Below are 26,995 nucleotides of genomic sequence, written 5' to 3'. Positions count from 1 at the left end.
AAGATGCACCTGCGCCATCAATTTCTGAATTCGAGCTTCCAGCAGGAAAATCATGCCCTGCTTCGTGTCCAACTGAACACCGAGATACTTTAATAACTGAGACGGCTGAACACTGCTCTTTGCCAGATTCACCACCCAACTGAGCTCCTGCAATAGGGAGATCACCTTTCAGTTCACCAGGCAGCTCTCTTCCAGAGACTTGGCCTGAATCAGTCATCCAAATACGGGTGTACCAGGATCCCATCCTCTCTCAATTCTGCCACCACCACCACCACCACAACCTTAGAAAAATTTCTGGGTGCGGTGGCCAGACCAAAAGGCAGCATCCGAAACTGATAATGTCATTCCAACATTGCGAATCGCAGAAAACGGTGCTCTAATCAGATGGGAATATGAAGGTACACTCGGACAGATCCAAGGAGGTTAGAAATTCCCCCGACTGCATGGAATTATCACAGAGCACAAAGTTTCCATGCGAAAATGAGTCACCCACAAATGACAGTTGACCCCTTTGAGATCCAGGATGGGACGAAAGGAGCCCTCCTTATTGGGCACAATGAAATAAATGGAATATCAGCCCGTATTTTCTTGAGATGTGGGCACTGGGACCATAGCCCTCAGACTGAGGAGCTTTGACATTTACACTCCACTGCTTGCTTCTTCTGCGGGGAGTGACAGGGAGTCACCAGTGGGACCTAGCCCACCTGGGCTGCTCAACTCACCAGGCTGCCCAAGTCCCTTAACCCCCCTTAGGAGTGGGAATGAACATCTGAACAGCATACTGAGCACAGAGACCAGAGGAAGGGGGAAGCCTTACAAATAACCCTTCTACTCTTTTTTTTTTTTTTAAACCTTACCTGAGCCCAGCCTTTCCCAGCTGAGTACAAATACTGTCTCTGGCTGCAGGGGAAGAGGCATAAATCGTCACCGCCATGCTCGGCTTCCTGCACCCTGCAGCGAAATCCATGCCAGCTGAGAAAAATAGCTACCGAACCAATTCACTCATCTGAGGGACCACAGAAATTACTTCAGGAATTCTCAACTGGGGGAGGGACCATTTGGTATTACCACAGGAGAGTGGAGCAAATTAAATCTTTTATTTCTCATTATAAAACTGGAAGCAATCCCAGTAGGGAGTTGCATGTCCACCATTTGCCCGAGATGGAGAATACTGGCAGGCTGTCATGGTAGAAGTATATATATATATATATACTGTGATATCAGCTTTGCTCTGTCTCCATCTGCTGGTTCTGAATTCATCTGTCTGGGCGCTAGGAAAGAATATTTTTAGGATGATTTTTTATAACTATATTGGTATTTTTAACAATGAAGAAAAAAAAATTTTTTTTTTTAAATAAATACCACAAATATGGATGCTTTCAAAAGACATTATGCCCTCTATTCCCATTTTATTTTAAAATGATGAGAATTGCACACCATACTATTTTTATTGCAGAGCTGGAAAATTGCCTAAGATTCGGTAAGTGGCATCTGCTCAGGTAGACCAAGCAATGCTGTGGCTGGGCCGAGACAGAGGAGTCACTGCAGGAAGAGCAGCTGGGAGAAGTGTGGAAGAAGGGAGAGGAAGGGAAGTAGCTGAGAAGCTGAAGGGAGGGAATAAGAGGAAAAATAGCTGGAGGAATTCAAAAGTAGGGTGGGGGTGGGAAATCAAGATAATTAACAACAAAAAATTTACCAAAATAAACACAAAAGCAATAGACACAACCCGCCCCCCCCTGCAAACAAAACAAAACTTAAGGTGGAAAAATTGTCCCTGGTTCTTAAAATTTGTTGGCTGGTTGGCAATTAAGTACAAAACTCTTTTTCTCCCTATTTTACTATATGTATTTTAGAATATAGTTTAGTTGTATGGTCATTAAGCCTTCTGCAGGTCTCCCTCCTATTGCTGTATTTGATTTTTACAGCTGCTTTGGTGATGTCTGAGGTCACATGATCTCTCCAGCTAAAAAGCAGAATTACTTTTCAATGTATTCTATAACTTTTCACAACACTGCAGTCAGAGTTCAGCAACCATTAAGGAGGCAGTCCTATTTGTGGGACTTGTGCCTATAGATTGAAAAGTTCTTTCCTGCAGACTCCATCAGAAACACAAATTGAGAAATTAAAGAAAGTTCTAAAAATCTATAAATACTATTTTTGTTATGAAAGTCTTTTTTGTCTTATTCAGACACTGTTAGTTCCTAAATATTACTACATTTTCCCTTGAGATTTGCATACCAATGTACAGTCCTACTAATATAATGTCCAAGCTGTCCGCACGATAATTTTGCTTAATGGCCTTGAGAGCTGATGTAATGAGCCACGGTGACCCTACCACAGGTTTTAACTCCTGTTTTAGTGCAGGTTTTTTGGCGCAAACCTAACCCTGGTATGTAAAGGAAAATTGGTTCTTACCTGCTAATTTTCGTTCCTGTAGTACCTTGGATCAGTCCAGACCCTGGGTTATGTCACCAATCCAGCAGAGGGAGGCAGAGAAACATTCTACTGACTCTGACGTATACGCTAGAGCACCACCTGCAGTCCATCAGTATTGACCAGTATCAAAGCAGAAATTTAACTACTAACATACTAACTAGCTTTCTAAACAGGATAACGAATTTCCAACTCACAAATCTTAAATGGAAGCAGGATCCCAAAAACAAATCTTGGAAATAAATAAGAAAATCTACATTTTATAATATTATCTACATTTTATAATATTATATATATTTTTAATATATATATATATATATATATAATATTTATAATATTATCTACATTATCTACATCTACATTTTATAATATTATACATATTTATTAATTGATACAGCTGGTTAAAATGCTTATAGTCGTTCTACAATTCTTCCCCTTTCATATCCAAGTTATTTTTCCATGTTTTTTGTAACTTTCTCACATCCAAAATATTGTTATAATATTTGTTAAGTTTCATACTATATTTGTTCTTGTATTGGGAAATGTTCTTTACTTTGTTACTCTCTGCCTTTACTCACATTGTTAATTGTAAACCGGGTTGATGTGATTCCTATCATGAAACTCGGTATAATAAAAATAACAAATAAATAAATAAATAAAATGTCAAGAAAAAAATTGACAGCATGAAAAGCGGTTTAAACACCCAAACAGTGAACGAGCGGACTCTCCAAAAAGATAAATATAATACACAGACATAAAGGGTGGGTGTCTGGACTGATCCAAGGTACTACAGGAACGAAAATTAACAGTTAAGAACCAATTTTCCTTTCCCTGTACGTACCTGGATCAGTCCAGACCCTGGGATGTACCAGAGCTGATTCAATTAGGGTGGGACCCAGAGAGTCCCGCTTGGAGAACACGCTCTCCGAAGGCTGCCGAACTTGGAGCGTGAACGTCCAAGTGGTAATGACGAGCAAAAGTATGCAATGACTTACAAGTCGCTGCCTTACAAATCTCCTGAGGAGAAACTAACTGACATTCCGCCCAAGAAGTAGCCTGTGACCTAGTGGAATGAGCTCTCAAACCTTCAGGAAGATCACGACGAGCAAGAAGATAAGCTGAACAAATTGTCTTTTTTAACCAACGAGCAATCGTAGCTTTAGAAACATTATGACCTTTGCGAGGGCCACTCCACAAAACAAACAAATGATCAGACAATCGAAAATTGTTAGTAACTTCAAGATAACGCAACAGTGCTCGAACATCCAATTTCTTAAGATCCTTAGAGGAAGGATCCAAACGATCTAAACACGGAAAAGTCGGGAACTCTATGGACTGATTTAAATGGAAAGACGATACCACCTTAGGTAAAAAAGATGGTACAGTCCATAATGAAATGCAGGGATATATTGCATTCTTTGGGATGGTTGCAAGTAATTTATTCATCCACACACCGTTTAGGAAATAAACTTGATTTGGTATTTATCAATGAAGGTACTAATTTGCAGTTAGCTGGTTCTCCAGCTGTGAAACCTGTTCCTTGGTCCAATCATTTTCTGATTAGTATTTTTCTGCATGGTTCAGTCGGGTATTCTAGTAAATGTGATTTGGGTAGAAGTTATGAGAAAAGATCCTCAGTTCATATTAGTAAGTTGAAGGAAGTTCTTACTAGCATTCCAGATTGGGTAGTGAATAAAGATTTTAATAGCTTTTTCAATGAGTGGGTATCTTATTTAAGTTCGTCTACTGACAAGATAGCTCCCTTGAAGTGTTTTTCGTTTTCTGAATCTAATAAGAAAGTTTCTCATCCATGGAATACCTCTTCGTTGATTTTGTCATGGCAGCAGTTGTGTAAATACGAATGAAAATGGTCTAAGTATCCTTCTTGTGAGAATGCTTGTCTGTATCGCTTGTCTTTAAAACAATATCAATCTGATACATTAGTTGCAAAAAAGGAGTTTTACTCCAGAAAGATTAATGAAATTGGTTACAATCCTAAAGCTCTATTTACTCTGGTACATAGATTAACTGAAAAGCAAAAATCAGAAAAGCGTGAGGACCTTTCTATTCCTTCAGCAGATATATTTGCTAATCACTTTTCAGTAAAATTGGACAATTTGCTTTTGACCTTTAAAGATGTGGGTCCTTGGTACTTACAAATGACGTTAAGTAGTCCGCATTTGTGGTCTGAATTTGAACAGGTAGCCTCTGTTGAAATTGCAAATATTATTGCACATCTTAATAACACCATGTGTCCTATCTTGAATGTATCAACTGTTTCTTTCAAAGATATTTTTGAAATTATGAAAACATCGATCACTGATATTGTAAATCTCTCGCTTAGTTCTGGGGCAATGCCCACTGCTCTAAAATCTGCCTTGGTTAAGCCTTTGCTTAAAAAATCCTCATTAGACGCCAGTAAGCCAGTAAATTATAGACCTATTTCATTGCTTCCTCTTGTGGCTAAGGTAATCGAAGGGATTGTCTTAAAGCAACTGACAGATTTCTTAGAGAAGAATGAAATTTTGAGTCCCCATCAATTTGGTTTTCGTCGTGGTCTTAACACTGAATTACTTTTGATTTCATTGGTCGACTCCATTAAACGGACAACAGTTTATTTTAGTTTCACTTGACATTACTTCTGCCTTTGATTCTATTGACCACCAAATTCTGCTTTTTTGTCTTCGGGAATGTGGTATTTCAGGAATTGTGCTTAAGTGGTTTGAGAGTTATCTTTCCGAGCGTTCTCAATTCATTAGATTTAATAATTCTTGTTCTTCGTCCCAGCAGGTGAAGGCTGGGGTGTCACAGGGCTCTGCCCTTTTGGCAATGTTGTTTAATATCTATCTTGCTCCCATTACCAAGCTACTGGCTATCATCACCGACAGGTTTAAGATCTACGCTGATGATATTCAGTTTTATATAAAAGTTCAGAATTCATGGCAGGAAACAGTTGATTATCACTTTGTATGGATACCATTAATCGATAGTTGAAACATAGTACGCTCTTGCTAAATACCAGTAAGACCACAATGTTGTTAATTCATCGACCCCATTCTATACCTATACAGGATATTCTTTCAATAGACAATTTCTCATTTTCTCTTTCTAAACCTATCAAGAGTTTGGGTATTTTGATTGATTCCACTTTATCCTTCAAACCTCAAATTAGATAGCTCATTAAATCAGGTTTTTTTAAACTTTGGTTGTTGGCAGGTCTACATCATTTGCTGTATGATAAAGATTTCTTGATGGTTGTTCGGGCAATTATTTTCCCACATATTGATTACTGCAATGGTTTATATATTGGTTTACCTAAGGGCTTAATTCAATCGTTACAACTTCTATTGAATTCAGCAGCAAGGTTGATTTCTCATATAAAGTGTTTTGACAGGATTTCACCGATTTTACGTAGACTTAACTGGTTACCAGTGAATGAACGTATAGTATTCAAGATAGGCTTGATAGTCTATAAGCTTCGTGTGTCTAACTCTGCTTTCTGGTTTAATGCGTTGTTACGAATTTATAGACCTGTAAGATGTCTGAGATCGTCTCTACTAAATCTGCTAGAGATCCCTTCAGTACGTTATGCACAATTATTTAGTACCAGGGAGACTTCTTTCTCTGTAGCAACACCTATTCAATGGAATCTTATTCCTTTTGACCTCAGGTCTTTGGATGACGTTAAAAAGTTTAAAACGTCATTCAAGGAATTTCTGCTTCGTCGTGCGTATAATGATTGATAATGCGGTATGAATGAGTTTCAATCCGTTTGATAAAGTGAATATGATGGGCCATAAAGTGGATATTCTCCTGTTGGAAAACATGATATGATGTCTAAAATATCAATTGTTGTTTGATAATACTCGTATTATCATGATATGTATTTACCATTAATATGTGGTACTCTATCATTTGGTTTTTGTGAAACCAAAAATTTGTCTGTATTTTGTCAATTTTGTTTTTATTATGTATGTATATTATGTACATCACCTAGGCCTTTCTAGTATTAGGCGATTAATACATTTTAATAAATGAAAATGAAATGAAATGAAATTCCTGAATCAGAAATTCTAAGAAAAGGCTCTCTGCAAGACAAAGCCTGCAACTCTGAAATTCTATGAGCTGAAGAAATGGCCACAAGAAATACCACTTTCAACGTGAGATCCTTCAAAGTCACATGATTAAGGGGTTCAAAGGGAGCCGAACATAGAGCCCTAAGGACCAAATTCAAACTCCAAGCAGGACAAGGATTCCGAAATGGGGGACGTAGATGTTGCACATCTTTGAGAAAACGCGCTACATCTGGATGCGCGGCCAAGGATAATCCCTGAACCTTATCACGAAAACATCCAAGCGCTGCCACTTGTACCCATAAGGAACTACAGGACAAATCCTTGGCTAATCCGTCTTGTAAAAAAGATAAAATATTTGAAACAGAAGAGTGAACTGGATCTACTTGATGCTCATTACACCAAGATTCAAAAACCTTCCACACCCTTGCATAAGCCAAAGACGTAGAAGGCTTTCTAGAACGCAATAAGGTAGTTACTACGGAATTTGAATATTCTTTATTCTTTAACCGACGCCTCTCAAAAGCCATGCCGCTAGAAAGAAGCGTTCGACCTCTTCCAAACAAACCGGACCCTGAGACAGAAGGCACGGTAGATCCCGAATTTGAAGGGGACCATTAAGTGCTAGACTGACCAGGTCCGCGAACCACGGACGGTGTGGCCACTCCGGAGCCACTAAGACAACTTCAACTTGTTGAACTTCTATCCGACATAGAACCTTGCCAATCAGAGGCCAAGGTGGAAACACATAGAGAAGAACATCCCTTGGCCAAGGAAGAACCAGAGCGTCTACTCCTTCCGCTCCTCTTTCCCTTCTGCAACTGAAGAATCGAGGGGCTTTGGTATTCTGAAATGTGGCCATGAGATCCATTGCCGGAGTGGACCATCTGTTGCATATCATTTGATAGGCTTCCTCGCACAGTTCCCACTCGCCTGGGTCAAGATGATGTCGACTGAGAAAGTCGGCTTGAATGTCGTCTACCCCGGCAATGTGTGAGGCTGCGATGCTGAGCAGATGTTCCGCCCAGGCAATCAGCTGTTGTGCTTCCTGAGCTATCAGTAAGCTTCGGGTTCCTCCCTGGCGGTTGATGTAAGCTACCATGGTTGCATTGTCGGAAAGAATCCGTACAACTTCCTGCAAAGGAGAGGTTGAAGAGCGATTAAGGCTAAATGAACCGCTCTGGTCTCTAACAGACTGATTGACCACTGCGCTTCCTCTTCGGACCACTGACCTTGAACAGATGTTTTCTGACATACCGCTCCCCAGCCTGAAAGACTAGCGTCGGTAGTGACGAAAGTCCATTCTGGAATCTCTAGAGGTACACCCCGTTGTAGATTCGCTGGCTGTAACCACCAATCTAGGCTGGAACGAGCCGTCTCTGTAAGAGGAAGGGGAAGGTGGTATAGTTCCGAAACCGGATTCCAGCATGAAAGCAATGCAGACTGAAGTGGTCTCATATGCGCAAAGGCCCAAGGAACCAACTCCAGAGTAGAGGTCATTGAACTTAAAACTATCAAGTAATCCCACACACAAGGAATAGGAATAGACTAAGTCCCAAATTTGGGATTGAAGCTTGAGAAGGCGATGCTCCGGAAGGAACACTATCCCTTGACGAGTGTTGAACCGTGCACCCAAAAACTCAAGAGATTGGGAAGGCAATAGGTGACTCTTGTCTTTATTGATCACCTAACCTAGAGACTGCAAAAGGCTGATTACCCTGTAGATTGTATAATGACAAAGAGATTCCCACTTTGCTCGAATTAACCAGTCGTCCAGGTATGGATGTACCAACAGGCCCTCCTTCCTGAGTTGTGCGGCCACCACAACCATTATCTTGGTAAATGTTCTGGGAGCTGTGGCTAATCCGAACAGGAGAGCCCTGAATTGATAATGTTGTTCCAGAATGCAAAATTTGAGAAACTTCTGGTGATCTGATCGAATGCCGATATGGAGATAATCTTCGGTGAGGTCGAGAGTCGCTAGAAATTCTCCTCTGTGTACTGAAGCTATGATAGACCGGAGAGTTTCCATCCAAAACTTTGGAATCCTTAGACAACGGTTGACTCTTTTGAGATCGAGAATGGGACGAAAGGCTCCTTCCTTTTTGGGAACAACGAAGAAAATTGAATAAAGATCTCTCCGATGCTCTGATGTTGGAACTGGAACTAGGTCGCTTAAACGCTGCGAGTCTTGTATTACGAGACTCTTTTGTAGAGAAGAACACGGGGAAATTAGAAACCGGTGAAGCCGCCGAACAAAATCCTCAGCGTAACCTTGATTTATCACTGATAGAACCCATTCATCTGGCCCATTCTCCGTAAAAGACAGCCTGCCCCCTATGATGGGAATCTGAGAAAGGACCGGCCTTATCTCACTGGACAGACTTTGTGCCTCCTGAGACTTGGGAAGATCCAGGTCTGCCAAAGTGGTGGCCACGAAAGGACTGAGACCAATTCTGATGTCTACCTGAAGACTGTTTAGCTGGAGGAGCTGACGGACGAGAAGAACAAAATCTTCTGTTAGAACGAAAACGAGACCGAGAAGAAAAAGAGCTTCTAGGTCTAGGACGGTCCTCTGGTAATTTGTGAATCTTATTTTCCCTAAGGGACAAAATTAAATCTTCCAATTCCTTACCAAATAGCAATTTTCCCTTAAAGGGTAAAGTCCCTAATTGAGCTTTGGAGGATGCGTCTGCAGACCAATTCCTCAACCAGAGAAGTCTGCGAGCCGATACTGAGGCAACGATAGAACGAGCCGAGGTCCTAAGGAGATCATATAAGGCATCTGCACTGTAAGCAACTGTAGCTTCCAGTCTACCAGCCTGTGCAACTTCCTCTTCAGAGAGGGAAGAATTGTTCTGTAAAGCCTGGACCCATCTTAGTCCAGCTCACAAAGCTAAGCTACTACACATGGCCGCCCGCATACCAAGAGCAGAAACCTCAAAAATGTGCTTAAGCTGAACCTCCAGCTTACAATCTTGGAGATCTTTAAGAGCAGTTACTCCAGTTACTGGAATAGTTGTTTTCTTAGTGACGGCTGATACAGCGGCATCCACCTTATTAAATTTTAAAATTTCCAAAGCTTCCTCAGGTAATGGATACAATTTTTCCATGGCTCGTGCTACCTTAAGCCCCAACTCAAGAGTATCCCACTCCCTGAAGAGAAGGTCAGTGAGAGAAAGATGAAAAGGAAATGATGTCGTGGGACCTCTAAGGCCAAGCAACACTGGGTCAATGTTACCCATCCGAGAATCCTTCACTGGAGCCTCTAGACCAAACTCCAGTAAGATTGCTGGAATTAATGGACCAAGTTCCTCTCTTCTAAACAGTCGAACTACCTTGGCATCATCTCCATCCGCAACATGAGGGTCTGAACTAGCACCCAAAGCAGGATCTTCATTTAAATCCCCCTCCGGCAGGGACTTGTCCGGGATAGGTAAAGAGCCATGCTCAGAATCTTCTGAAGAAGAAAAAATTGTCTGATCCGGACCCGGACGAAGGGGACGCTTCGGAGCTGACCCCACTCCTAAATCCTTAGATCTGGCCCTTTTAGAGGAACGTGGCTTTAACTTCTGATCAGAAGAGAGACCCTTATGTTTCTTATGAAATTTCTTAGATTTGTAAGCTTTGCGAAGAAAACGAATAAAATCCCCTGAAAAAGCAGAAGAAGAAGAGTCTGAAATCTCCTCCAGGCTATCAGCAGATAAATATGACCCTGCCTCACGTGGCTTGTCCCCCCCAGGGACCGTTGGCTGCGGCGACAGCGGAGGCGGGTCTGAAGCATCCTGAATAGCTTGTTGAGTCGCCACCCTCAGAGTAGATAAGAGTGCCTCAGTCCCAGCACTGCAGGAGAGCAGCTGGGCCGAGGTTTTGGGGTCGCGCCAAGTGGCCGAGTCCCTTTTGTTACCGGCAAACTTGACGAGCCTTCCCCCCCCGGGAGGCAGGATGAACAGAGACTCTCCCTGGAGAGACGCACATGCGCGTCTCCACAAGTGCGGCAGGCCGCGCCTAGCGGCATTACAAAGCAAAAACCAGCGCAAAAAGAAAGAAACTATAAAAATTAATAGAAGCTCTGGCGAAAAAACAAAGGCACAGCCCCGCTGAACACCAAAGGTAAATAACCCACGATTCAGCCATCAAGAATAATTTATTTATTTTTTTTTTTATCTGACGAACCGGACCCCAGGAGCTGCTCCAAGTAGGGTGAGTGAGCCGGGCCCCCCGGTATCACCCCTGCCAGGAGTGGTTGCTGGGTTCTAAACCTCCCCAACTCCGGCAGCCTCAAAACCAGGAGGGATAGTCCTCCCAGGACTTGGCAACCTCCCGGGAGGCAGTGAGAACGGCTGTGAAGAAAACAAACACCTTTTTTTTTTTTTTTTTTTAAATAACTTAAATGAAAAGAACAGCCTCTCTTCAAGAGAAAAAGAAAGTCTACAAAAAAAATTAACTCCTAAACTACCTGTCTAAAAAAATAACAAACTACCACAGACTGCAGGGGTTAGGGACATCCACCTCTGCTGGGAGACAGAGAAATACTGATGGACTGCAGGTGGTGCTCTAGGGTATACGTCAGAGTCAGTAGAATGTTTCTCTGCCTCCCTCTGCTGGATTGGTTACATAACCCAGGGTCTGGACTGATCCAGGTATGTACAGGGATTAGGGGTTTAAATGCCAGAAATATCCATGCTAAAAAAAGGAGTTAAAATCCACAGCAAGATTAGTGTGTCTCATGCTAACTGCAGGGTAATAAGCCTTATTAGCTATTATCCTGCAATGCAAGGAGGCACACTAATGAAGAAACTTCCTAGCATGCCTCCTTTTACTGCGGGAAATGTAACTCCTGGTCAAAGGCAGGAGTTAAACTTCCTGCAGTAGTGAGGAGGGCATCAAACCTCAATTGGGCAGGCTAGGTTGGGTCAGGTTGGCTGGACAAGTCCTCCCTCCCCTCCCAAGCATTTCAAACCTCTCACCTGAAAAAGAAATGTCAAGTCTGACCAGTCTAGTGTGCCCTTTCACCTTAAAAAAAATAAATTGAGCCAGAGCTGAACTCCCATCCTTCAAAATTCCCTTCAACCCTCCAAATCCTGCCCCCCCCCCCAAACCCGGGAACCCCAGACAAAGTACTTACCTCCTCAGCAGGGCTGTTCTCTTACTGGCAGCCAATTGGTCCTCCCCTGTCAACTGACAGTGAAAAGGACCAATCCCCTTTCAGAATTCTGAAAGGGCAGCATTTGGAAAGGGGACTGGTTCTTTTGCTAATAGCTGACAGCGGAGGGACCAATCAACAAGACAATAAAGGAGTGAATAAATATTAAATGGGCACAAGCATACTGACTTGCAGTTGAAACAGTCATGTTCTGAATATTCAACCTCCATATTTTTCATAAGACTGGAAAGATGCAGGTAGCACATTAATTTGAATGCTAAAGGAGTGTGATATTCTTGAGATGACTGAGGACAGCTCTTCAAACACTTACCATGAATCAGCCTAGTATCACCTTGGGAGGAAAATACTCCAAACCTGCCAATAGTGTTATTAAATTGTGATGCATATCCACTGTAAAAATGTGTACATGCCTCAGCTTTTGGCCTTGTAACAGGTTCATGAATAACTAATACTAAAACTTGAAAGCAACTACTATCCAACTTAGCTGGCTTCATATAAACTGAGCAAATTTATAATAGGATGCCATCCACAAATTCACTTACTACATCAAATAATTCCTATGTTGGCAGCACTTTTTCTCCTGATAATCACCAGTATCTTCTTCAGATTATATTGCATTTATTATGTTAAGTACTTTTCTCCTGTCTCAGGAATTCAAGAAGCCCAACCTGAACTTAAAGGCCACAACAAAATACTAAACCCATTAACCTGACTCCTCCTGATTATAGAACACAGATAGAGTGAGTGAGTGTGAAAGTGAGTGAGTGTGTGTGTTTTCAAGACCAGAAGAGGACATTTCCAACAATTGACATTTTGTGTTTACTTGAACATTGCAAAGTACATTGTCCAGGAGGATGTGAGATATATTACCACTAAAAACCAGGTGTATCCTTGTTCTATATTTAGCATCACTAATGCTTAGCTATTATGTTACAGTTCAGGGAAACTGAATTAAATGCAGCAGTTTGAGCATGAGGGCTGTGACCTGGAAAATATGAAGTTAGAGCTAAAGTACAGAACCACACAGCAAAGAAGCCAGAGCCCCTTTCAAAATACACTCAATTTTTGGATTGTTAACTATTCATTTAGAATATTTTGATAATAAAATGGTTTGCATAATGAAATTTAAATCACTATATATAAAAAAGGTATTTTGAGCACCTCAGTGACAGTCTAGTAAATGTTTACTCTCTGGCTCTCAGCTGCATTATAGACTCCAGTTGTTAAGATTCAGCTAACAAAATTATTTACAGCAAAAGTTGCTGTTACATTCCAGGCAATTTCATAAGCCAACTAAATTTCCTTGGAACTTTACTTTTCCCCCCCCTAAACTACTGTATCTTCAAAAATTAAGATGTTAGTGAATAATTCAGGGCCAAGCTCTGTGACAGTATATACTGACATTCTACCTGAAGTGATGGATTAGGAATAATCACAGGGGTCAGTTTGTGTCTCATAGCAGGAGCAGATTTTGGTCTTGGTCTTTTCACTTCTGGCTCATCTACTCTTTGAAAGTCCATGTCCTCTTCACAAGATTTCCTGGAGGAAAGGAGATTACAGTCCATTCCTTCCTCCTGATAATAATGTACAGCATTTCTGCTGCGAACCTTGTGAGTGGAGTCCTGCTTGAATGGCCTGGAAACTGGTGGCTGAGCCGAAGCTGGGCTTGTAGGGGGTGACCCCGTTGTTACAGTTGAGTCTGATGCAGAGCTAGCTTGCTGTTTGTGCTTAAATTTAAAAGAGTCACTTCTTTTTGGAGGAGTTGGAGGGGTAGAAGGCCTCTCAGCTTTGGGGGACTGAGGTGAATGACCTGCCATCTGATTAGGAGAGAGATATTCCATTTTGGGAGGTGTTTGGGGCCTTTTGAAAGTGTTTGGGTCAAAGATTGAACTCCTTTGTTTTGGTTTTTTATAGACACTGAATTTTTCAGTTTCTGGCATTGACACACTAGTCATTACTTTAGGCCATGTACCACCACTGTGCTTAGGTACATGCTCCTTGTCCATCGTTGCTGCCATCATTATACAATCAGCTGTAGATGTTTCAAAAGGCATTTTCCCACTTTCCAAGTCTACCATTCCATACCCACGTTCCCCGTAAATAACTGGACTGAAGGAGCTCAGGCTGTGTTCAGAATTACTGTGGCACCTGTGCTGTAAAGTGCTGCTGGAAAAGGGCCTGTGGTCATAGAAAGAACTGCTTTCCTGCTCTGTCCGTTTTTTCTTCAGATCGAGAATATCTGGGCAAAAGATGTCAGTCTGTGTTGAGCTGTTGTGCTTCAAGTTCTTCTTATTCTGAGCTTGTACCTCCGATGAATGGACCCTGCAGTTTGATATCTTGTCTGAGTCTTTGAGGTTTTCAAATATGTTCTGGCCACTCCAAGAGGAACTTGGAAGAAATACCTAGAAGAGCAAGGGATAACACATTTAGTGGAGTAGCAGCCTAGTAGTTACAGCAGCAGGCTAAGAACCAAGGGAACCAGGGTTCAAATCCTGCTGCCACTCCTAATGATCTTGGGCAAGTTACTTCATCTTCCACTGCCTCAGGTACAAACTTATGGCCTGATTCACTAAGGCTTTTCTCCCATTCTGTGTCTATGAGAAAATAGCTTAGTGAATCAAACCCTTAGATTGTAAGTCTTATGGGGACAGAGAAATACCTACTGTGCTTGAATACAACTCACCTTGAGCTACCAATGAAAAGGTGGGAGCTAAATTTAAAATAAATTAAAAACAAATTTACAATTTTAAAGATAACAACAGCACCGATTTCTCATTCGGCAAAGCCTCAGCCTTAGGTAAACACCTTAAAACAGGACAAATGAATTAGAAAAATAAAGTGCACTACCAGTCATAATTATGCTAACTGAAGCAAGTTAATCTATTTACCAGTAAATTCTTTTAAAACTATTTTTAAAAATCCTAAAAAAAAATTAATCCTCTTCTATTACTCACATAAAAATACCACGTTATAGGGAACAATAAATATTAGTCTGGTAGGGCCTGATCCCAAAGTTCGGCAACTATTTGTGCTTTGGATATTGGAACAACTGTTCCATTCAAAGCAGAAATGCTTCCACTGGAATACAGAGGAGTGATTTTTTTTGTTTGCTTTCTCATTATAACCTCAGTATAATACTTGAAGATGATGGTTTCAGAGCCATGCCAATGTCCAAGCTGCAGGGCTGCACAGCATATGAAACCTATGTTCAAGTCTATCAGAATAAATGAGGTCTCAGACTGTTCTGGACGTGATGCATTCAACGGACAAGGGAAATTGGTCTTGCTGAGGCATGTCCAGTTGGTACAGAGAAGTGCTGAATGCTATGTTTTTAGAGACTCTCCCCTCTTCTAGCCCTTGACCCAGAAGAGGATTAGGATCATTTTAGTCAATTGCTGAAAGAATGTGTGTGTGCTTGTTGGAAGGGGGGAATAAGTGTGGGAGACTAAAAAAGACCCAAAAAATTAGACTGATTTCAGATGGCTGCTTGCAGATGGCTAACAACAAAATAATGAAAGAAGTCAGTATGCAGCTTTTCTCACTTACCTTCATCAATGAGATACTAAGTGAATCCCTGCAATTTTTTAACAAAGCTTCACATTCTGTCAGCGATTTGTTATCTAGTGCAATGCCATTAATCTGAAGGGAGAAAAATGCAATTCTGTGAAATTTACTATCAGCAATATAAAAATACGTAGATAATTAATTGGGGGGGGGGGTTGTAACAGTAAATTATTGTTTTATTTAATTAAAGGAATATTGCTTCGATGAAATAAGCTTGAGTTTAATCTAGTCATTGCAGCAATGATCCTGGGCCAGGAGCCATGCACCAATGCTCCCTCTGGAACCCTTCAATAATGGAACCTGAATACTGACACCTTGCCGTCGTTGAGCTAGGAGCCGTCACAACAGTTAACAATGAGGCACATAAATTAATGTTGCTAAATGCGTTTATTATAACAACTAGACAGGTGCCTATAATTTACGGTACAAAGTTTCATAATAACTATAGGATAATGAGTGAGATAGATATGCTTAGATTTATTAGAACAGTTTCTAACAATATATATAATCTACATGTTATCTGTTACTGCTTAAAAGTAAAACAAGTTGTGTTGCTTAGGTGTAATTTGTTAGTGTACAAACTCATTGCTCTCTATAATTCCCTGGATTCTATTCTCCATTCTCTTTGTGGTATGCTTGTTTAAATAGCCATGTTTTTAGGCTATGACCATGACTCCCATTCCTCCGCAGCACCCTCAGTCTCAGCCAACACAGAAAATGGAAGACCCGACCCAGGAACCTCGTGCATAGCAGTGTACAGAAGGTGCATAACCCACTGGTCTCAGAACCAGTGGGTTATGCACCCCTGCCAGCAGATGGAGATGGAGCAAGCTGACGTCACAGTATATATACTCCTGCAGTGACATCTGCCAGTATTCTCTTCAAAAGCAACTGTGGACAGATTAGCAAAAAACTTGATCAGAAACAATTAACCATTACTGTTCTCAACCAACATGAAACCCTCAACTCAAGCAAAGAGTGTATGTACCCTAATCTAGAGACTGGAGTAACACTTACCAGTAATCCCCTGGAACGCATAGCCCCACAGGAAGACCATTGACACACTCATTTGGCAGCAGAGGGCAGGAAGCGGAGTCCATCTGTCTACACTAAGAAAAACGAAATCATGCAAGTAGTAATTTCTCCTTTCCAAGCATGTAGACAGATGGATTCAAGACCAGTGGTATGTACCAAAGCTATTCTCGAACAGGGTGGGAGGCCACCCACGGTCCAGTCAACACTGCACATACAAAGGCTGCGTCCTCCCGGGCCCGCACATCCAGACGATAAAACCTGGAAAAAGTGTATGAGGACAACCACGTTGCAGCTCGGCAAATGTTGACAGGGGACATCTAACCTCCGTCCATGACAATGCCTGAGCAATAGTGGAATGAGCCTTCACCTGAGTAGGCAACGGTTTTACAGCGACCACATAGATGGCCATGACCACCTCCTTAATCCAGTGAGCTATTGTGGCTAACGAAGCTGGTTTGCCCTGCTTCCTTCCACCATGAAGGACAAACAGGCGATCCGTCTTTTGGAAAGGTTCAGAAACCTTCAGATACCACATGACATGTCTCTTGATATCCAAGGGATGCAAGAGGCGATATTCCTCCGCATCCTTGACCTTATCCAAGGACGGCAAGAAAATGGACTGATTCAAATTAAATTTCGAGACCACTTTAGGCAAGAAGGATGGAACAGTATACAGCTGTAACGCGCTCCTGGAGTCACCTGAAGGAATGGCTACTGGCAAGATAAGGCCTGCAGCTTGGAAATTTGACATACAGAACACATAGTCACCAGGTACAGTTTTCAAGGTCAATAACCGCAAGGAAAGGTTACACAGCAGTCAGAATATAGAGCCCGCTAAGAATTCCAACACCAAATTAAGACTCAACGATGGAACCGGTAATCTTAAGGGAGGCCGAAGCTGCTTCACTCCCTTCAAAAAATGAACATCAGAATGAGATAAGGAACCACTATTAACTAGACCCCTAAAACAGGCAAGAGCAGCAACCTGTACCTTCAAGGAATTAAGGGCCAATCCTTTATTTAACCCATCCTGCAAAAATTCCAAAATGAGCGGGATCTTAACCGAGCGAGGGAGAACACCTCGATCCTCACACCAGGCCTCAAATACTCTCCAAATGCGCACATATAGCAAGGAAGTGGAGAACTTCCGAGCACAGAGGAAGGTAATAATCACCACAGAAGAATATCTATGCTTCAACAAGCGAGCCCTCTCAAGGGCAAAACAATAAGAAAAAACAGAGTCTGATCTTCATGAAGGACAGGTCCCTGCTGCAACAGATTCTTGTGCAGCAGAAGACAAATGGGGGTCTCCACAGATCTGCATACATTGGTTGTCTGGGCCAATCCGGTGCCACCAGGTGTACTATTCCCCCTGTGGCCTTTGATCCTGCGACCTATCCTGCCCACCAAGGGCCAAGGAAGAAAGGGATAAAGTGACTCATCTTCCGACCAGATCTGTATGAGAGCATCTATGCCCAGGGCCACGGATCTCTCCTGTCACTGAAGAATCGAGGAATCTTTTCATTGAGAGAAGTCGCCAGCAGGTCTAAGAATGGAAGGCCCTAGCGATCCACTATCAGCTGAAATGCCTTGTCCGACAACACTCATTCCCCTAGGTCCAGACTCTCCCTGATGAGAAAGTCTGCTCTTACGTTGTCTTTTCCTGCAATGTGACAGGCCGATATCATCTGTAGATGTCCTTTCGCACATTCCATAAGTTAGTCTATTTCCTGCGACACTTGCTGGCTCTTGGTTCCTCCCTGTCGATTGATTTAAGCCATCATCGATGCGTTATCCAACATCACTTGGACTGCTTGACCAGCTGAACAGCCAGCTTACCAACCGAACTGCCTGGGCCTCCAGGTGATTGATGTTCCAGAGGGACTCTTCAGCATTCCAGTCTCCTTGGGCTGTCAGCTCCTGACAGTAGGCTCTTCAACCCTGGAGACTCGCATCTGTCATGAGTATCAACCAGTGCAGGGATGTCAAGGAAACACCCTATCTCAGATGATCCTATTGCAGCCACCACTGAAAGTGAGAGCAGATTTCCAACAGCAAGTGGAGCCAAACCGAATAGTTCTGAGACTGCGGGTTCCAATGAGACAGCAGGGAACAATGAAGAGAATGCATATGCGCTCTAACCCATGGCACCACTTCCAGGGTCACCGCCATTAAACCGAGCACTTGCAAGAAGGACTACATTGTTGGGCGTATAGTACTCACCAACTGACGCACCTGTGACATCAATTTCTGAATCCAAATTTCCAGCAGGAAAACTTTGGCCTGCCTCATGTCAAACTGAACACCCAGATGCTCCAAGGACTGAGATGGCTGAAAACTGCTCTTGGCCAGGTTCACCACCCAACCGATCTCCTGCAACAAGGAGATCACCTTGCAGGTCACCAGGCGATTCTCTTCCAGAGACTTGGCTTGCATCAGCCAGTCGACCAAATACAGGTGTACCAGAATTCCATCACTTCTCAATGCCACCACTACCACCACCATAACTTGAAAAACATTCTGGGAGCGGTGACGACACCAAAAGGCCATGCTCAAAACTGATGACTATGCCGCAGCACCGCAAAATGCAGAAGATGTTGAAGCTTGAAACAGATGGGAATATGAAGGCAGGCCTCAGATAGATCCAGGGAGGTCAGAAATTTCCCCGACTAAATAACCCTTATCACGGAGCTTAAGGTTTCCATACGAAAATGCGTCACATGCAAATGACTGTTGACTTCCTTGAGATCTAGGATAGGACAAAAGGAGCCCTCCACTTCTTGGGCACAACAAAATAAATGGAATATCACACTATACCTTCTTGAGATGTAGGCACTGGAACCACAGCCCTCAGCCAAAGGAGCCTTAGAAGTATAGATTCCACTGCCTGCTTCTTCTGCGGGGAGTGGCAAGGAGACACCATGAACACATCCCGAAGAATACTGTGAAATTCCAGCCAACATAAGAACATGCCATACTGGGTCAGACCAAGGGTCCATCAAGCCCAGCATCCTGTTTCCAACAGTGGCCAATCCAGGCCATAAGAACCTGGCAAGTACCCAAAAACTAAGGCTAATTCATGTTACCGTTGCTAGTAATAGCAGTGGCTATTTTCTAAGTCAACTTAATTAATAGCAGGTAATGGACTTCTCCTCCAAGAACTTATCCAATCCTTTTTTAAACACAGCTATACTAACTGCACTAACCACATTCTCTGGCAACAAATTCCAGAGTTTAATTGTGCGTTGAGTAAAAAAGAACTTTCTCCGATTAGTTTTAAATGTGCCCCATGCTAACTTCATGGAGTGCCCCCTAGTCTTTCTACTATCCGAAAGAGTAAATAACCGATTCACATCTACCCGTTCTAGACCTCTCATGATTTTAAACACCTCTATCATATCCCCCCTCAGCCGTCTCTTCTCCAAGCTGAAAAGTCCTAACCTCTTTAGTCTTTCCTCATAGGGGAGTTGTTCCATTCCCCTTATCATTTTGGTAGCCCTTCTCTGTTCCTTCTCCATCGCAATTATATCTTTTTTGAGATGTGGCGACTAGAATTGTATACAGTATTCAAGGTGCAGTCTCACCATGGAGCGATACAGAGGCATTATGACATTTTCTGTTTTATTCACCATTCCTTTTCTAATAATTCCCAACATTCTGTTTGCTTTTTTGACTACCACAGCACACTGAACCGACGAATTCAATGCCTAGATCTCTTTCTTGGGTGATAGCTCCTAATATGGAACCTAACAATGTGTTAACTATAGCATGGGTTATTTTTCCCTATATGCATCACCTTGCATTTATCCACCTTAAATTTCACCTGCCATTTGGATGCCCAATTTTCCAGTCTCACAAGGTCTTCCTGCAATTTATCACAATCCGCTTGTGATTTAACTAGTCTGAATAATTTTGTATCATCTGCAAATTTGATTACCTCACTTGTCGTATTCCTTTCCAGATCATTTATAAATATATTGAAAGCACGGGTCCCAGTACAGATCCCTGAGGCACTCCACTGCCTACTTCCCTCCACTGAGAAAATTGTCCATTTAATCCTACTCTGTTTCCTGTCTTTTAGCTAGTTTGTAATCCACGAAAGGACATCGCCACCTATCCCATGACTTTTTACTTTTCTTAGAAACCTCTCATGAAGAACTTTGTCAAATGCCTTCTGAAAATCCAAATACACTACATCTACCCGTTCACCTTTATCTACGTTTTATTAACCCCTTCAAAAAAGTGAAGCAGATTTGTGAGAGAAGGCTCGCCTTGGGTAAAGCCATGCTGACTTTGTTCCAATAAATCATGTCTTTCTATATGTTCTGTGATTTTGATCTTTAGAACACTTTCAACTATTTTTCCTGGCACTGAAGTCAGGCTAACTGGTCTGTAGTTTCCCGAATCGCCCCTGGAGCCCTTTTTAAATATTGGGGTCACAATAGCCACCCTCCCGTCTTCAGGTACAATGGATGATTTTAATGAAAAGTTACAAATTTTTACTAATAGATCTGAAATTTCATTTTTTAGTTCCTTTATAACTCTGGGGTGTATACCATCCGGTCCAGGTGATTTACTACTGTTCATTTTGTCAATCAGGCCTACCACATCTTCTAGGTTCACCATGATTTGGTTCAGTCCATCTGAATCATTACCCATGAAAACCTTCTCCGGAATGGGTATCTCCCCAACATCCTCAATAAACACTGAAGCAAAGAAATCGTTTAATCGTTCCGCGATGGCCTTATCTTCTCTAAGTGCCCCTTTAATCCCTTGATCATCTAACGGTCCAACTGCCTCCCTCGCAGGCTTTCTGCTTCGGATATATTTTAAAAAGTTTTTACTGTGAGTTTTTTCCTCTACGGCCAACTTCTTTTCAAATTCCCTCTTAGCCTCTCTTATCAATGTCTTACATTTAACTTGCCAACGCTTATGCTTTATCCTATTTTCTTCTGTTGGATCCTTCTTCCAATTTTTGAATGAAGATCTTTTGGCTAAATAGCCTCTTTCACCTCACCTTTTAACCATGCCATTAATCGTTTTCCCTTCCTTCCACCTTTCTTAATGTGTGGAATATATCTGGACTGTGCTTCTAAGATGGGTTGGGTTTTTTGGGGGTTTTTTTTTTAATAATGTCCATGCCTTTTGCACACTTTTTACCTTTGTAGCTGCTCCTTTCAGTTTTTTCTATTTTTCTATTTTTCTCATTTTATCAAAGTTTCCCTTTTGAAAGTTTAGCACTAGAGCCATGGAGTTGCTTACTGTCCCCCTTCCAGTCATTAATTCAAATTTGATCATATTATGATCACTATTGCCAAGCGGCCCCACCACCAAATCCTGTGCTCTCTCACCAAATCCTGTGCTCCACTGAGAATTAGATCTAAAATTGCTCCCTCTCTCATTGGTTCCTGAACCAATTGCTCCATAAAACTGTCATTTATCTCTCTAGCACGTCCCAATGATACATTTACCCAGTCAATATTGGGGTAATTGAAATCTCCCATTATTACTGCACTACACCAATTTGGCTAGCTTCCCTAATTTCTCTTAGCATTTCACTGTCCTTCTCACCATCTTGGCCAGGTGGACGGTAGTATACTCCTATCACTATACTCTTCCCCGACACACAAGGGATTTCTACCCTTAAAGATTTGATTGTGCATTTAGTCTCATGCAGGATGTTCATCCTGCCATCCTGGACATAAAGCACCACACCACCTCCCGGATGCTCCTTCTGTCATTACGATATAATTTGTACCCCGGTATAGCATTGTCCCATTGTTTATCCTCCTTCCACCATGTCTCCGAGATGCCAATTAAGTCTATGTCATCATTTACTGCTATACATTCTAATTCTCCCATCTTACTTCTTAGACTTCTGGCATTAGCACATAAACATTTCAAAGTTTGTTTTTTGTTTGTATTTTTATTCTGCTTTTTAATTCATAGGGATAAATTAGAATGTTTTAGCTGAGGTGAGTTTTTAGTTACAGGCACTTGGACTACTTTTCTTATTATTGGAACCTCACTGATGGGATGCCCTAATTCTAATGTATCTATGTGCTTCTGAGCGACTGTCGGCTGAGATGCCCAAATATAATAGGCATCACAGAGAGAAAGGCGCTTACGTTTCTTGCTCACCGGCGCAATCAGTGCACAGCCAGAGAATGTGCATCCAGCCGGCTCACGCTGAAAAATTGCAAGTGTACAAAATTTATGCACACAAAAATTCAGTGCCCCAAGAGTAACTGCCGCAAAGGAAACACACTGTGCAGCAAAACCTGGGCATATCACCAATGCTTAAAAATTATGTGCACACAAAAGGTGCATCCAAAACTGAGCGTACAACGCTTGTGCAGAGCTGACACACTGGGGGTAATTTTCAAAAGGAGTTACACATGTAAATGTAACTACTATTGTAGCAATTTTCAAAAGCCATTTACTGGAGTAAAGTGCACTTACACAAGTAAATCCTATGGACAATTCAATGGCATATATTATAGCAATTTTCAAAAGCCCACTTACTCAAGTAAAGTGCATTTACTCGAGTAAAACCCTGTTTTACTCGAGTAAATGCTTTTTAAAATCAGGCCCACTGTGCGCACAGTAAAGCAAGTACAGAAGTGTGCGAAAACGCGGCTGCGGCCTACTACATGGTGGGCAGGTAAAAAGCCTAACTGTGGGGCCTAGCCCACCGGGGCCACTGAACCCGCCAGGCTGCCCAGTTCTAACCCGCAAAGGAGCAGGAACCAATGTCGAAATGGACACCGAGCACGGTCTTAATTTTTTTTTTTTAAACTTACCTGAATTCAGCCCTTACCGGCTGATTACAGAGACAGTCTCCAGTTGCGAGAGGAGAGGGCATCTGCTGTCACTGCAGAGCTCAGCCTCCTGCACCTGCTGCCTTTAAGCTGCACAATCAGCAAAGTCTATGCTGGCGTAACCAGCTACCGGACCAAGGCACACATCTGAGGGACTAGAAATCATCTTAGGAATTCTCAACTGGAGGAGGGACCATTTGGTATCACCACAGAAGAGCAGAGCTTTTACTTTTCCATATAAAATTCGCCTTCTAAAGTCTGAAGCAATTCCCAGGAGGGAGATGCACGTCTACCATTTGCTGGAGGCAAAGAATATGGCAGGCTGGTGTCACTGGAGCAGTATATATACTGTGACGTCAGCTTGCTCCATCCCATTTGCTAGCAGGGGAACATAACCCACTGTTTCTGTCTACACGCTAGGAAACTTACCATCAGATCTACTGGACTAGCCTTCATGCAGTAATTATAGGCAGTTTAGACAGTATCAGTAATATAACATGCAACCAACTACAATATATTTTCTGTTTTTAAAAGCTGTGTCAAATAAAGAAAGTCATGTTGCTCTGCTATGACATCACATCAAGCTGCTGAAACTTAACTTTTCACTATTTTCTGATAAAACATAAAAGAAGCAACATAAGTATAAAATAGTAAAATTAGCTGGAAACAATAAGACTGTATTAAATGAAACAATGTATGCCATTGACAGCACTATTATTCAAATCCCTACAGATAGACAGATTAGATACAGCTTTGAAAATCGAATACTTCCAGTAGTAAATGATGGATGAAACCAAGTGGACAGTTATCTAACATTAGAGGGGCAATTCTCAAAAGTATCTACTCTGTTGCAAAGTCCGTAAGCACTGTTCTCTGCTGATTTTGCAGCCATTATCAAGGGGAAGGCACAAGTGTACTTTCCCTTTGAAAACTGCCTAGGGAAAATATCTGCAAATTTGCACCTTCTGTTTCTGCAGATTCTTTCCCTGAAATAGACACACAATTTTGAAATTGCTAAATTATACACATTGCCACCTCCCCTGACCTAACCCCATCTAGTTTTCCCACAGGTAAAAGCAGGCCTAATTCCGGCACTTCTGCCAGCTGTTTTCGTACCCTGCAACCCCCAAAACTAAAAGTGCTGGTGCCCAGCACCCCTGCAGCAGTGGTGTACTGTTTATTGGGAGGAGAAGATGACGAGCATGGCTCCTAGAAGCCTGCCTGGGGCACCGGCCTTAGGACAGACCCTGCAGGTGAGAGTTGTCAGAGCAGAGCCGGCTTTAGTGTCAAGCCACTGACAGGCAGCAGCAGCTTTAAGATCAGCAGTACAGGCAACAGGGATTCAGTGCATGAGCAATGCTGCCGATAGCTAAGGCTCCCTCCTTTTACTTGCAAGCTTCTTGTTTCACACTTGAGTAGAAGGTGACCATTGGGATTGGCAGTACTGCACATGCTTTGAGTCCCTATGGTCTGTACTGCTGACTCAACACAAACATGAGGAAGAGGAATAGCAGACTGATAGCAAGGTGGAGGGGGAAGGAAGATATATGGGAAGGAAAGGAGAAAAAAAGAGGGCAGGAGAGCAATGATGAAAGGGGTTAAATGGAAGAGGAAGTGCATTATGAGAAAGTTAGAGGGAGGAACATGAGAAAGGAGGGTATGAGGAGGAGGGAGGAAAGAATGGAGAAAGGGAAAGTGAGGAAAGAAACAGGGAAGGAAGCAGAGAAGAAAGATGAGATGAGAGGGAAGAGGGAGAAGATCAGAGAAAGGAGAGCGGTATGGAAGAGAGATGGGGTGAAGGAGAGATGTGGGGAAACGATGAGGAATATGTTATAGGAACAAAAAGTTATGTGAGGATAAAAGATAACAGAGGAAAACAATGGAAAGAGTATAGAATGGATAACAGAAGGAAACTTAACAGGTTGATGCCATAAGGTACACTTGGCAGAACACACAGTTTAACTACTAATGGTGTACCAATTTTTTGAGCGTACATTTCACTGCCAAATCAAAGAGTTTCCCTGCTCCAAAAACGTGCGCAAAACACTGTGCATTTAAGTTAGCAACCGTGATGGAAATTCTATGCAAATGAGGATATTAGCTACTGCTTCCCAATGCAGAGAGGTGTGCTGGTGTAATTAACATTTTCTTAGCACTGGAATCCTTACTCTTAGTCAGAGGTGGCGTAAAGTTTCCAACGCTTGTGGCAGAAGTGGCTAGGCATAGAGGTAAATATAGAGCAAAGATCAAGGAAATGTGAATTCCTAACAATCCAAAACCACATCTACAAGCATAAAAGTGAGCCACATTCATCCAAATATCCTCCTTCTGATCAGTGGTTGGGTACTTTTAATATAAAAAAAAGACAGCAGTGAGGACTGCAGCAGTAGCTAGGAAACACTATCCCGGATCCTAGCTCCTGCTCCTCCCCAGAGTGGTCTTGGCTCTGTGCTTAAGGGCCAGCTTGTTGGGGTCCAGTCCACTGTCCATGTCAGTCTAGTATATCAGGAAGTAGATAGCAAAGTGGCAGGTAGCTGAGCCGGGGGTGGCTGCAGAGCCATGGGGTTCAAGAGCCACTCTCATCCTCATCCTATGGTGGTGGCAACAGCTTTGGAATAGGAACTCACTCTCACTGACAACAGTGCAGGTTATGCTCTCCCCTTATCCCCCCCACTCTGAGCTTCAAATGTGCATTCAGCCTGTGCTCCACACACATTTTGATTCAATATGCGCATTTATGTTTTAAAACTCACAATGCATTAACATAACATTAGCTTACTGCACCAGGAATTTTAAAATTTGCTTATAAAACTGTGCAGCTTGTAGTTTTAACATTCATCTTTCTGCATTGTTAGAAAAGAAAGGTGGAGAGGGAATGTGGAAAAAGGAATGAAGAAAAGTCAAAAGAAATTAAAATAAGAAATCTAAATAAAAGGATATAGAAAAAAGGAATTGAAGGATGCCTCTTCTGAGCTGTAGCAAATCCAGGCTTGCTCTCAGAATGCAGAAGACAGTGTTGGGCATGTCTGCTGCTGCTCATCAGAGCCAGTCAGAGGACTACTCAAATTTGCTCTTGCTGGACAAGAGCACGTGCCATAGTCACTGCAAAAAGGATTCTGGGATGGGGGGGGGAGACAAAGGGCCCAGTGGATCCTGTCTAGGCAGGAAAAGGGAGTGAGAAAAAGGGGATGCAGAACAAGAGGGACCAAGGTAGAAGGAATGTAAAACACTGTGAGTAGAGACCCAGAGGGAGAAAGCGGGATCAGAGAAAACTGCTGCTGGGCAAAGAGTGGCAGGAGAGGGAGCAAAGTCGTATTTGCATGAGGGGGGAGGCATTATTTTGGGGCCACCAAACCTCTATCATTCTTACAGTATTTATTATGTTAAGGCCCAAAATGTCCATATAAGGAGGTAGTAGAAAAAGAACATTTTATTCTCAGCTTAGTGAATGGAATATGTCAGCTTTGGAAATGTGCATTTTTCATCTTTGTATTGTTGAAACTGCCACAATCTGGGGACTCAGTGGAGCCTTATCTGATCCCCTCAGGCTAGATTGATTAGACAGTAAACATCTTTTAACTCCAGAAATATTTCTCTTTATTTATTTACATGTAAGGTGAGAAATTATGCTAATCTGAAGAAATTAAAAAAAAAACCATACCAATATATTGTTTCTATTGCTCAATCCATCCTTCCTGCATAAAGAAGTGTTGTGTTCCCTGGCGCTGGTCTGCCCTGCTTCACATTCTGCAGAGCTGGTTTCCCAGGTCCAGCAGCCGGAAGAGCTTTGCCCCGCCCTCCTTTGATGTCATCTGTTGGGGACATTAAGAAGCCTGCGGCAATGCCGAAGGATTGGATCCATTTGCCTGCATACAGAAGCACTGTGTTTCGTGGCGCTGGTC

General features: G+C 42.3%; 1 protein-coding gene across 2 annotated transcripts in view; it reads right to left on the bottom strand.

The window, feature by feature from the left end:
- Positions 1–26,995, bottom strand: part of DLG5 (discs large MAGUK scaffold protein 5) — a 469,022-nt gene that overhangs the window by 137,945 nt on the left and 304,082 nt on the right. For both annotated transcript variants that reach the window (XM_029609514.1, XM_029609515.1), the window contains 2 exons: positions 15,220–15,312; positions 13,083–14,075 (listed from right to left, as the gene is read on the bottom strand). In XM_029609514.1, coding sequence (XP_029465374.1) covers positions 13,083–14,075; positions 15,220–15,312 — 1,086 coding nt within the window. The remainder of the gene's footprint in view (positions 1–13,082; positions 14,076–15,219; positions 15,313–26,995) is intronic.

The sequence above is a fragment of the Rhinatrema bivittatum genome, chromosome 7, assembly GCF_901001135.1.
Source record: "Rhinatrema bivittatum chromosome 7, aRhiBiv1.1, whole genome shotgun sequence".
NCBI lineage: Eukaryota > Metazoa > Chordata > Amphibia > Gymnophiona > Rhinatrematidae > Rhinatrema > Rhinatrema bivittatum.
The sequence above is the reverse complement of the archived record's forward strand: the minus strand, read 5'-3'. Positions and strand labels throughout refer to the sequence as shown.